The sequence below is a fragment of the Ipomoea nil genome, unplaced genomic scaffold (assembly GCF_001879475.1).
Source record: "Ipomoea nil cultivar Tokyo-kokei standard unplaced genomic scaffold, Asagao_1.1 scaffold1770, whole genome shotgun sequence".
In the NCBI taxonomy this organism is placed as follows: Eukaryota; Viridiplantae; Streptophyta; class Magnoliopsida; order Solanales; family Convolvulaceae; genus Ipomoea; species Ipomoea nil.
Window position 1 is genome coordinate 1157952 of NW_017618198.1, and position 12337 is coordinate 1170288.

The following is a 12337-nucleotide window of genomic DNA, read 5'->3' on the forward strand; positions in this document are numbered from 1 at the left end:
TCAACTAACGACAGACACAGACAACGATAGTCTTCCTTCAATCCTTCTTCACTTTGTGGTTTGAGCTTCGAGGAGGATAATGATTTTGCCTTATAAATCCCACCGTCCATTGGGTAGTCGCTATCCAGCTAGTAACTTAAAAAAAATTATGATCATGGAGCAATTTCAGTCAAGTTAGTTAATTATTGATTTAATAACTACATTTTTTTATCTTATTTTATTTATCAGTCAAACCAATTATTTCTTCAATTCTTATTTTCTTTAGTAAATTTTTATTATTTTTAAATTATATTTTTTTGTGTTTAATATTTTAAATATATAAATTTTATATATTAATATTAAATTTAATATTGTTAAAATTAATTTTTATCAAGACTCATTAATCAAACCAGGCAAACAAAATAGAATAGAAAGTCTTATAACAAGACTATATTTATATTATGTGGTAAATTATCTTAATTTCTTATATCTAAAAGAGCTTTTTTAAATATATATATATATATATATATATATATATATATATACCTTATTTCCTTTATATTTTAAAATAACTTTTTGGGGTTAAATTTCAAGAGACAAATTAAATTTTTTGAAATGGCAAAAAGGTTAATTTAGTCCTTATTTTAACAAACTTCTCCTATATTTTATATGTCAATGTTTATTTAGATAAGCATAATTTGATTATTGTCAACACTCTCTTAATCGAACTTGTTGCATACAGGCCCTGTTTGGTAAATAATTGGTCTATAGGTCAATTTTGGCTTATTTGATCACTATTAATTGTTTGATTTAGTTAAAATATTAATATAAATGTTTGGTTAATTAGCTTTTTACAATTCCAAAAGGTTAAAATTCAAAATGCTAATCCAAGCAACTTTTTCAATTAGCTTTTTGAGAAAAGAAATTATACCAAACAGCTATCAGCTAACAGCTAATTTACCAAACACTTTTCTACAATCAGCTAATGTTATCAACTATTTATACCATTTAATTAACACAATCAGCTAACAACTAACAACTATCAGCTCACAGCCATTTTACCAAACAGGGCCACAATCTTTTTAGGGTGACTTATTTTTTTTACCTGTTTTGCTGACTATTACACATAAGCGAAATTTATCCAATATACACCCCTAATAGTTGTTAAGAGTTTTCCTCCTCACCTAAAAGCAATGCAAGAATGTGCCTCAAAAAGGGCAACTGAGTGGATAGAACATGATTGTCGTACCTGAAGATCACAAGTTCAATTCTTATCAACACGTCGAGTCTAGCAATATTTACGTAATGCACACTGCAAAAATAATACAACATTTTCTAGTTTTGGCTATCAACACTGGTGCTAATCGATACTATAGAAAATCCAATATATAATACATATACTAGGTAACATGGACCTATACATTAGAGACAACTTCAACCATGTTTCAACTTTTGAACCTCCCAGTAGTCCAGAATGCAGTTTATTGCAACAGCTGGGCAGGATTATAAAGGCTGTGTAGCGGTTTAACATAACGCGATATGCGACGACTACTGGCCTAGCTTTGTCGTTTTCCAGACTACGAGAAACCAGACAGATGGTATTAGTCGAGAGCACAACCAGATCGATGATAGATCATAGATGCAGAGTGTGTGGTTCATGAAAGGAAATTAAAGTTGGGTTCGTTTAACTTACCAGCGTTTCATGGTCCCCCATGATCTCATCGATTAGCTCTTCGAGTGGCTTATCGGCTGCATTAGGAACGAGAGCTGCAAAGACGGGTTGTTCTAGTCCTGCAATCACCACCAGAAACAATTGAGAATGAAGCAACTAAGCAATCTTTATTGGCAACGTGAGAATGGAAATCATCCAAATTACTCCTATTGTTTACCGCTTTCTGGAAAGGCATCTATGAACATCATCATCTCCTCTCCAGTTAGACCAGACAGGAAGCAAATCCTTGGAAGTGGTTTCGCAATCTGTAAAAGCAGAAAAATGTTTCTCGATCCCAGTAATTATATCATCGGTGTATCCACAGGACCACAACTATGCGTGAAGGGGACAATAAATACGGTCTTGGAATTGTTGCATTGTACAACTATCACTCCATCAGTAAAGAACCAAGACTCGTACGATTTCAAACCTTATCACTAGCATAGAACTTGCTAAAGAAAATTCATGTCAGGAGTTTAAAAAGAAACAAGCTTCTAAAACGTTGAGTAATTTAACCTTCAGAGCTTTCAAATCTCGTTGTTTTGTATTCACTGCTTCCCAAAGCGAGCGAGATATCATGTCTTCAGTGCAGAATATGATCTGCATTATGAACCCTAAATCAGGAAAAAGTGAAAGAAAAAGAAATTCACCTTCATAGACTAATTGTTCATTTAGCCTGCATGCAATGAGTAACGAAAAAACAAAATAACCAGCAGCAGTGAATGTCCTGTTGAAAAATGAGGCGAATACCCGAGGGTGCTTTCTGACTCTAGTCGGCAAACCAACCAAGAAGGCCAATAAAGGACCTCTAGTCGGCAAACCAGCCTAGGTTGCCCATAGCTAATTGACTCAAACCAAGAAGGACAACAGGCTGCTCCAACTGGGAGTCGAACTTGTAATCTTGTGGTTGGCAAACCAGCCAAGAAGGTCAATAAAGGACCTCTAGTCGGCAAACCAGCCTAGGTTGCCCATAGTTGACTGACTCAAACCAAGAAAGACAACAAGCTGCTCCAATTGGGAGTCGAACTTATAATCTTGTGGTCGGCAAACCAACCAAGAAGGCCAATAAAGCACCTCTAGTCGGCAAATCAACTTAGGTTGCCCATAGCTGACTGGCTCAAATCAAGAAGGACAACAGGCTGCTCAAACTGGGGGTTGAACTTGTAATCTTGTAGTTACTGGGCATAAAATGTCTACAAGAATATACAGCTAAACACAGTAGCACCCAATATGCGAGGCTTCTGCATATACAGGTCTGTCAAAGAAAGATGTACACAGTGGTAGTAGATCGCTATTCCTGTATTTGACGTTAGTTCTTTTAGGGGTCTTTTGGGACAAATTATTTGGTAGACCTATGAGTATCACACTCGGTACCCCCAGGCTTACATGGCTGATGGCTCTCATTATTTGAGTTCATCGGCCACGTAGACAAGTGATATGCAACTGAAAGGATGACGTGGCAAAACTAGGTGTATGAATCACGATAGTCCCCAGTGGCGTCCAAATACAACATAAAGACAAAGCACGAGAGGAACAAAAGGCTAGCAGAACTGTATTAAAAATCGAAAACAAATACGCATTACCTCTAGGAATTCACCATCCATTTCCTTCAGAAGTTGTTTTATCTGCAGATGAACATATTTGAATATCAGTAATGGCGGTTAAGAATTAAATTGGCCACAAATGTAAGTGTTTTCTTTCAAATCTTTGAAGACTCCACTTTCAAAAAGCTGATTGAGAGGCTCGTATAGATTTAAGGCAGATGTTCTTGAAACCTCAAGTTTTCCATTTATAGATATTCTAGTGATCTTCAAACAAAAATTTAAAAGCATTCAACTAGATCGTAATGCAATTAGAAAACGCAATTACCTTTACAGCATCCTCCAATTCAAAGCCCAGCAGCAACAAAGCCTGTTCATCCAAGTAATTTCAAAAGTTCTCTATGGATGAGTAACTAACAGAAATAAGCTAAAGAAGCATCAAAGATCGAAAAAAAATGCCAGTACGTTGAGCAAAATCATGGATTTCGCATATCAAACTACATGTTAACAATACATATCAAATTGAGAGGTCAAATCACAGTTTCTTGGAGACAAGTACTCGAGAATTTCAATTCAGAAGATAGGTGATCAGAACTTACTGGTGGGCCATATCTTGGATCTTCAGCATTTAAAGGAACAAACTTGGAATCTTCAATCAACTCAGTGGGAATGCCTGAAAAATGACATTGCGAAGAACATAATTGAAATATGTGTTTCATCACAACTAAAAGTTTAAACTGAAAAATAAGGCATTTTGCCTACTCATATGAAATTGAAGGGCGTGTAACTTAAACTGGCAATGAGACTGCACATTTATTGTTTTATATATAGGGGTGGGCTCAAATGAGAACAATCCATCCGGTAAAAAGTGAGGACCAATGTAAGCCGTCCGAGGATTCATCAATTGTTGAGAGTTTTAGTATAAAAAAATATGGGATCAAATTTATAATTATTGCAAACTTGGAATTTTGCAATATTTATATCATTTTTCCTTTATTTTTTAGGGACACTCAACTGTTAATCTACTCAAATTGATGGATGAATTTGAAAACAAAGCTCATTTCAAGTCATTAACTGAAACAAAGCTCATTGAACACTAGGAGTCTAGGACTCTAAATCGGTTTGAAAACAAAGCTCATTTCAAGTCATTAACTGAAAAGTATAATCCAACCCATATGCATACCATTAACTAATTCAACATATCAACAACCAGTTACACATTTACTGAAATTAGGGAGGAAACTAACGAATTTTAAGAATATTTCAGAAAAGAGAAAGGGAAATGATGAAAATAGGAAGAAAGAAAAGACCTTCCTCAGAGCTGGTTGCTCGTATAGAGTTGTTTTTCTTGAGATTTTGGAATTGGGTATTTTTGGCTGACAAAATTCTGGAGAAATGGGGATTACTTGACGGGTTTGACAAAAAGACTCCATTTTTACTGTGGAATCTCAGGCACGAGCTCGTGCTGCTTAAGCTCAATACTGCGGAAGCCATGAAGCCTGCCTGTCTTCCTCCCTCAACTTCCTTTATCTTAAACCTTTGCCTATCTTTTTCGCTACAATATTTTTATTTTAAGAAATGCTAAGCAACTTTACAATTACTATTCACAAAATAAAGAGGTAAAATATTATACACTATATTCTTTTTTAAAAAAACAAACTTAATATGATAGAAAATAATTGCTTGCGAGATATGGGTCCGTTTGAAAATTCAAAAAATGACTTTTGGAAAATGTTTTCTGAGTTTTCAGTGTTTGGAAGCAATAGAAAAATTCAGTCAATGGAAAATATTTTTCATTGACTGGGAAAAATGAAGCCATTTTGGGGGAAGTCATTTTCCGCCAAAATGTTTAAACATACAACTCTAGTCATTTTTTCAGAAAATAAAATAACACACCAAATTTTTCAAAAAATATTTTTCAGAAGTCATTTTTATACTTTCCAAACGGACCCTAAAAGTAGAAGTGTGTAACATGATCCTTTTATTTTAGGTTGTTTTACTTTTAATTTTAATAGGGGTTGTCATCAGTAATTATACACAAGATGCAAATTTCACTTGTGACATTGTTAAATAATAATAATAATAATAATAATAATAATAATAATAATAAATTACTCATCATCAATTGTAACAATATTGTTCTTAGGAATCAAACCCCGGCGTATGGGTTAAAAGTTAAGACCACAAGCCAAAGAACATGTTGTGGTTTAAGAAATGATGTCTAAGGAGAGAATAATGGTGCTTATTTAATATTTATATTGTGCAGGGATTGTAGATAAATGTACAGCTAATTTTCAATCTTGGTTATACACATGTTTTCTCACTACATGGATGATATAGTGTATATGAGTAAATAGAACATCCTACATAAAATGTGTGATAGTTTGATGGATTGGAACTTGTATTGTTATGCTTAAGGTTGTGGGTTTGATACCCTTTGATAACAAATCCTTACATTATGCTTAGGATTGCAATCCATGGAAATTTCAAAGGTGTGCATGAGGGTGCCTTAGGAGCGCTCCAAACCTGTCAACTGACCCCGTCACTCGTTCAGGCTTTATATCTCGCCCTGCTCTATTTTCTTGTAGGTTGCTTTGCTTGTCTTGCTATTATTCACCTACTCCAAACTGCTATTAAACTTCAGCACTACTTCATACCACATTCATCTTCTTGTTCGACCCATCCATGGCTACCTTATACCATATTCATGTCCATCCTCTTATTTGAGCTCAATGTCAACTTCAAAAAGGCTCCAAGAACTAATACTATCATGTTTTTTCCTTTCACAAAAGCAAGATAGACCGCACAAAGAAGATCTTGTACAACATACCCGATCAAAAAGATATTGGTAAGAATTGAATTTCTAACATTTAAGTACAACAATCATATTTCACTCACTCGATTTTAGATTTTTTTTTTCTTTGACATGCTTTATTGTATATTTGTATATCTGTATTATAGTTTGTTAACTTGACGATGCAGACTCATTAGAAGAGGGGATCTGCATTTATTTGATCATGGAACGCATCAAGAACAGCTTGAAAAGAACGTAAAAACATCACAGAATAGCAGGCAGCATAAACTTAATTAGTTGTCTTTAATCATGAACTACGGCTAGATTGTGTCATTTTTTAGTTTTAGTCGCATGGTAGAGAATAAGACTGGCATGCATATTTACAGATAACTTCATGAAATTAGTGAAATGCTTCCCGGAAATCACATCGAGGAGACTAAGCTTTCTGGTTTGGTAATGTTCACAGAAAGCGTGCCAGCAGTCCACCTCTGTAGCATCTCCAGTGCAGCTTTCGGCTGATCCATTGGAACCATGTGTCCTGCATCGTGGACCTGTTTGCAATAAATGAGGAACCAGGCAAAGAACTTCTTAGGCTTCAATTATCATTTATCACAGCTAGAGACTTGACAAAAACATGGAGGAAGGAAAGAAAAGAGGACCTTGAGGAAATTGAGAGGCCCATAGCTTTTTAATAACCCTGCTTCTGAGCCATCAACTTCAAACGGTACTTCTGAAGATGCTACAAAATCATCCTGGCCCGACCATTCCATAGCCTGTACCCATCTTGAGTTACCTAATCATTTGAAATAAAATTTCATTCGGAGGAAAATATAGATTTCAACCATTGGCCCAAGATGAACTGAAATTATTTTAAAGAATAACTCACCAAGCCAGTTGCAGATAAGATCGTACTCTCCTGCATATATAAGCATCTGTATTCCATCCTCGAGCAATGCAGGAATGCCTACTTCAAGATTTCTCATCCAGTCAACAAGCATGGCCTGATACACCGTAGTACTACAAGATACAAAATCTATATCACCAACTCCAAGAGCTTCCTTAACAGATTTATCATCCAGAAAGGTCTCCATGTTTGAGAAGTCATAGCAGAGACTCCCCTCACACTGCTTCCTGATGTCATAGTACTGCATGCAAAAACATCAATTCTTTAGATCCTCAATGATGTATCCCCAAAAAGGTTGCCACCAAAATACAAACTTTCTTATCCAGTTGGTATCAGAAACTGAAACTTGGGCCTCGGAAAGAGTTCTATAGATTTTGAAATGAAGTAAAAATTCATAATGTGAACATTAGATCATAAATGCTTCCTTCTATATCATGTGGGTTTTTAGCAGACATATAACTAGATGACTGTACCATGAAAGTGCAATCACAAGGCAAAACATTGGCAGGCTAAAATATATAGACTTAATTTCCTTACATTTATGCCATTAGCACGTAAGAGGATAGCTTCAAATACAGCTTCACAAACATAATAGGCAGCAATGCAAGAGAGTGTCCCTTTAGTTCCTGAATTATTAAAAAAAAAAAACAAAAAAACAAAAACATTTAGGGTGTGAAATAGCATGAGATCTTAGTGGAAAAAGTAATCTTGCCATTTTTTATGTAAAACAAACTCAAATCAGACTCCCCCCCACCACCACCAAAAAAAATGAAGAAAAGAAAACCTCCCTTTATTTTAGGTTGACCAAAATTAAAAGAGAAAAGGATATTGCTGCCTAGACCTTTACAGCTTTACCGAGGTGTTATGATAAGACACTGAAATTATTATCATGTCCAATGCATATTCAGGGTAAGCCTTATCAAGGAAATAGTTCCCTCCCCCGCAACCTCAAAAAAAAAAAAAAAAAAAAAAAAAAAAAACTCCCTTTGTTTTATTAGGTTGACCAAGAAAAAAGTGAAAAGGAAATTAGCATGAAAATTGCATTCTTTACCACATAGCTTTATTGCTGCCTCACAAACTGGAAGCACCTTTACCAAGGTCTTATGGTAAGACTCTGAAATTATTCCCATGTCCAATGCATAATCAGGATAAGCTTTATACTGGATTGCTGGATCAGTAAGTCCATTACCAATGGCAAATCCCTGTACACTCATTTCTAGTTAGGTTAAACAATCCATTAATAAAAGTACAACAAATAGTTTCTGACCCATATTACCTTTAGATTTATGTGAATTCCTTCATTAGCCTTGTATCCCTTGTGGACTCTTGAAGCAAAAGCAGGTATATAGTGCCCAGCATATGATTCTCCAGTGATGTAGAAGTCATTCTTAGCATACTCAGAATGCTCAGTAAAGAAAGCCTAAACCATGAATATATTGTTAATGTGCATAATTCATCAAATCAGGGGGAAAACTGGCAAAAAGTTCAGACCAATAACAGTCAACTAAAACATAGGAGAGAAAGGGGCAGATGAAGTGCAAATGAATTAGAGATCCTTGCCCATTCTGATGCACAGAACACAGTGGTTGCGAGGGAACAAATTACATGAGAGGTGGGATTTATTTAAGTATTCACAAGCAAGAGACCAGTACATGCCATCCAGTTAGGCCAGGAAAAATCTAGACCTCCTCCATAAACAAAATAACCCGACTATGAAGGATAACTCAAGCAAAACCAGAGAACTGGTCTCAGAAGGGGGGGAATTTCTTAAGGCCATTACGAATAAACCTGTTGAGGACTCCAGCCCTAGATTCACGAATGCAAAAGCATAAGATGAAGGAGAGGATGCCATGCTCTGTGAAAGAAACTTTGGACCTTCAAGACCCTCACCTTGAGCCACCCCAGGAAACAATAGTTAATAATTAATATGTACCCCAATGGAGCATATGCTCAGCATGGAGAGGAGGATCTCCAGCTCAACACTTCCCAGTTTGTTTATTCATGAGATGGATAGCATGTAACTGTAGGGGTGTTAAAAACCTCACTGACCATTAAGAATCTACAATTATTCTTTCATGTGTGAACAGGAAACTTGACTTCTTCCTACCTCCACACCTCAAAGAAAATGGAGAGAGAATGGCAACACATTGGTTGAGTACTTGAGTCACATTGATCAAATATGCAAAGGTATACAGCAAATGCCATTTTCCAATTACCAGAACTCGTACCAGTGTAAAGGAACTATGCATGTGTGCATACATACATATGTGAATGTGATTATATTTATTTAAGGCACTATACATGCATGCATGCATACATACATAGTTTCGTACATGTGTGTATGTATGTATTTAAAAAAAAAAAAAAAAACCATTAAGCATTGATCTGAGAGTTGAATTTGTAATTAATTAAGTTTTAATAACACTGATTAGGCATTGAAACACAAATTAAAGTTCAGTAATTCAGTACTATGCATAACACTTGAGCATCAAATAAACAAGTTTTAACTGCAAATAAAAACCAAAAGCAATGAAGGAAAACAATTTCTATGTAACTAATTATATACAACATTATCAAGTTTAAAATACAAATTACAGATTAAAAAAACTTATTATACCGTAGTAAACAACATATGGCACTAAATTAGTAGAGTAAAAAGATGGCCTGATTTTCAGAACAAACTTTAAGCGGTAAAGAAACTAACCTGCAAAAACTCATACAAGTCATTGCTAACACCATCTTCATTGTGGCGAATATCACGACTGTCAGAGCTGTAACTGAAGCCAGTTCCAGTAGGTTGGTCAACATATATAAGGTTTGAGATCTGCAGAAAAAAACATAGAGAGGTAATGTGTCTTTTCGAAAGAGCAGTTTCCTTCAAGGGGTAACATATAGTTAACAGTCAGAAGTTATTGAAAAATGAAAACATATATTCACATGTCAATAGAATTCATTAAGTACAGTTTGCAGTGCACACTACATGGTTTAATGGAGTAAAGCACTAAAGCCAAATACAAAACACTATCAACATGGCAATTATATGCATTCATCATTGAATTCCATTGTCAACTTCCAAGTGACAGTTTAGACCTATCAAGTATTTTGGAAGAGGGTGACAGCAAAATGTATAAGCACTACTGCACAAGCAGTTGTGCTTATCCACCAAAAAACACTACCCACTTGCTTCAGAACATCATTGAACTGATAGACAATTTTGAAAAGAAACATATTACCTTGTCCCAGCCATAATCATTCCATACAAGTGACATGTTATTTGCAATTTTGAAAGGTCCATTCTCATAGAAAAGTGCCAACTCGCTGCTGCACCCAGGCCCTCCAGTCAACCAGATAACAACAGGGTCATTCTTGCTGTTGCGTGATTCAAAGAAAAAGTAGAACATGCTACACAAATGAAGAAACTGCACTCAGTATTTCAGTTTAATCAGGGCAAAGGTAACATTGGCAGGAATTGAGACCCCAAGGAAATAAAAGTTATACAAGGCAGGGCAAGTACTGGATGTCTGGATTAAATTCAACATAGTGGACCTCCAATACTTGTAAAACCAACTACATTTTTATACTTTGGCCCTGTTTAGTAAATGGTTGTTAGCTGTTAGCTGATTGGGTTAATTAGAGGGTATAACTAGTTGATAACATTAGATGATTGTAGAAATGTGTTTGGTAAATTAACTGTTTGTTGATATCTGTTTGATATAATTTCTTTTCTCAAAAAGCTAATTGAAAAAGTAGCTTTGAGTAGCTTTTTGAATTTTAGCATTTTGGAGTACAAAAAGCTAATTAACCAAACACTTATATTAATTTTTAAACCAAGTCAAACAACTAATAGTGGTCAAATAAGCCAAAATTGGCCTATAGGCTAACTATTTTACCAAACAGGGCCTTAATGTTTTAGGCAATGGGCACAATGTTGCAGCTTAAGCTACTCAACTTTAAGAAATATATTATGCAGATCGAAAAGGCGCTTGTCAGTCACTGTCTCATTGACAACAGAAAAAATTAGTGCAGCAAACAAAGATTCTATCAAATAGAAGGCCAAACTTTTCCCATTTTTCATCCTGGTGAAAATCAGTAGCAATTATGTAGACTATAACACTATCCAAATGAAGATAATAAGCAGGTCTGTATGTACATACACACACATGACTAACAGTGCAAAAAAGCGGATTAAATGAACTGCTAACTTCATGACTCATGAGTCAGCAATATAAAAGCTTAACACACATTTGAGGTATATCAGCCATCCATTTCAGGTATTTCCACAGTCAATTAGAACACAAATTCACATAAGCTTTCCAAGTCAAATGACAGAGAGTGCATTGCACAAGCATATGCATATGATTCACTTTTTAACACACAGTTATCCCAAACAACGCGGTGTCAATATATTCTCAGCCAAACAAAAAATAAACTCAATAAATGAAATGGAAATGATAATTAAAAAAAAAAAAAAACAAAACAAAACAAAACAAAAAAAAACTACAGTATTAAAAAAACTCAGAGGATTGAAAAGTATTTACTTAGCAGCATAAGAGCTTTCGATCTTATAGTAACCGGCATGGTGGCCTAAATTCTCAATGGAAGCGCTAGGATCGGCAAGGTTGGGGAACGTGAACCGCTTCTCGACGAGCCTGGGGCTCCGAGAGGCGGCAGACGGAGAGATCCGGTCGACGATGTTGACGGACTCCCTTGGAAACAGATTCAGCTCTCTGATCAGCTTCTCCGCGCGCGACGACTGAAACCTCGAAGTCGAAGGAAGGTGGATCTTCGCGAAGCAAGATGAAGCCGAAAGAACAACGAGACAGAGAAGAGATTGAGCTATGGAATACTTGAATTGCTTCATTTTGATCGACGCAGACGACATGGGCGAGAGCTTTGGGAGTATAAAGTTTGACTCCTCCGAGTAGAATAACTACTCTTTTCTGTAGTTCTGTACTATTAGAGACGTGGAGTCCGTAACGTCCGTTCATTACTTGATTCCGTAAGTACGGAGAGATAACGGCTTCCGATAATGACGGCGTTAAATAAACGGAGGAACGTTGACGGTGGTATCATTGAGATATTGAGTGCCTGAGTGGACTGTTTGACGAAATGTGCAGATTTAAAAAAAAAAAAAAAAAATTGCATTTTGCTTTCAAAAAAAAAAAAAAAAAGTGACTTACCACTTTTGAACTGAAAATAGATTTGTATAAATACTCAAATTCTTTTAAAAAGTAAAATAATTAACATTTTTATTCTTCCAAAAGTTGAACCCTAACCTTAAGGGCCCTACACTCCGACCCGACAGAGTATTTAGGAGGATATAATTAACATTTTAATAAATTATCATTTGGCAAACCCCGAACCTGAGACCTCATATACTTCCTCGAAACACAAAAAAGTAAAGGCCC

General features: G+C 35.6%; 2 protein-coding genes across 2 annotated transcripts; both read right to left on the reverse strand.

The window, feature by feature from the left end:
* Positions 1 to 1183: 1183 nt before the first annotated feature.
* LOC109192485 lies at positions 1184 to 4796 on the reverse strand. Its single transcript, XM_019343143.1, has 8 exons — positions 4542 to 4796; positions 3831 to 3904; positions 3560 to 3601; positions 3274 to 3315; positions 2207 to 2290; positions 1869 to 1956; positions 1673 to 1770; positions 1184 to 1556 (listed from the first exon to the last, which is right to left on the reverse strand). Exons 1-8 carry the CDS (start codon positions 4723 to 4725, stop codon positions 1536 to 1538), a joined length of 633 nt encoding a protein of 210 aa, XP_019198688.1. The 5' UTR covers positions 4726 to 4796; the 3' UTR covers positions 1184 to 1535.
* A 1489-nt stretch (positions 4797 to 6285) lies between these two features.
* Positions 6286 to 11890, reverse strand: LOC109192483 (serine carboxypeptidase-like). The gene is made up of 9 exons (XM_019343140.1): positions 11468 to 11890; positions 10163 to 10331; positions 9634 to 9753; positions 8206 to 8349; positions 7981 to 8131; positions 7467 to 7555; positions 6912 to 7170; positions 6685 to 6818; positions 6286 to 6576 (listed from the first exon to the last, which is right to left on the reverse strand). The coding sequence occupies exons 1-9, from the start codon at positions 11809 to 11811 to the stop codon at positions 6448 to 6450; spliced, it is 1539 nt and encodes a 512-aa protein (XP_019198685.1). The 5' UTR covers positions 11812 to 11890; the 3' UTR covers positions 6286 to 6447.
* Positions 11891 to 12337: the final 447 nt, after the last annotated feature.

What these genes read in the sequence shown, in the direction of transcription:
- LOC109192485 (XM_019343143.1), bottom strand. Translation starts at nt 4,725, where the DNA reads ATGGCTTCCGCAGTATTGAGCTTAAGCAGCACGAGCTCGTGCCTGAGA. An exon ending in AATTGGAGGATGCTGTAAAG is followed by an intron (nt 3,316 to 3,559) that starts GTAATTGCGTTT and finishes GTTCATCTGCAG; the next exon opens with ATAAAACAACTTCTGAAGGA. An exon ending in TGGGGGACCATGAAACGCTG is followed by an intron (nt 1,557 to 1,672) that starts GTAAGTTAAACG and finishes GGTTTCTCGTAG; the next exon opens with TCTGGAAAACGACAAAGCTA.
- LOC109192483 (XM_019343140.1), bottom strand. Translation starts at nt 11,811, where the DNA reads ATGTCGTCTGCGTCGATCAAAATGAAGCAATTCAAGTATTCCATAGCT. An exon ending in GAATTCACATAAATCTAAAG is followed by an intron (nt 8,132 to 8,205) that starts GTAATATGGGTC and finishes ATGAGTGTACAG; the next exon opens with GGATTTGCCATTGGTAATGG. An exon ending in GGCCTCTCAATTTCCTCAAG is followed by an intron (nt 6,577 to 6,684) that starts GTCCTCTTTTCT and finishes TATTGCAAACAG; the next exon opens with GTCCACGATGCAGGACACAT.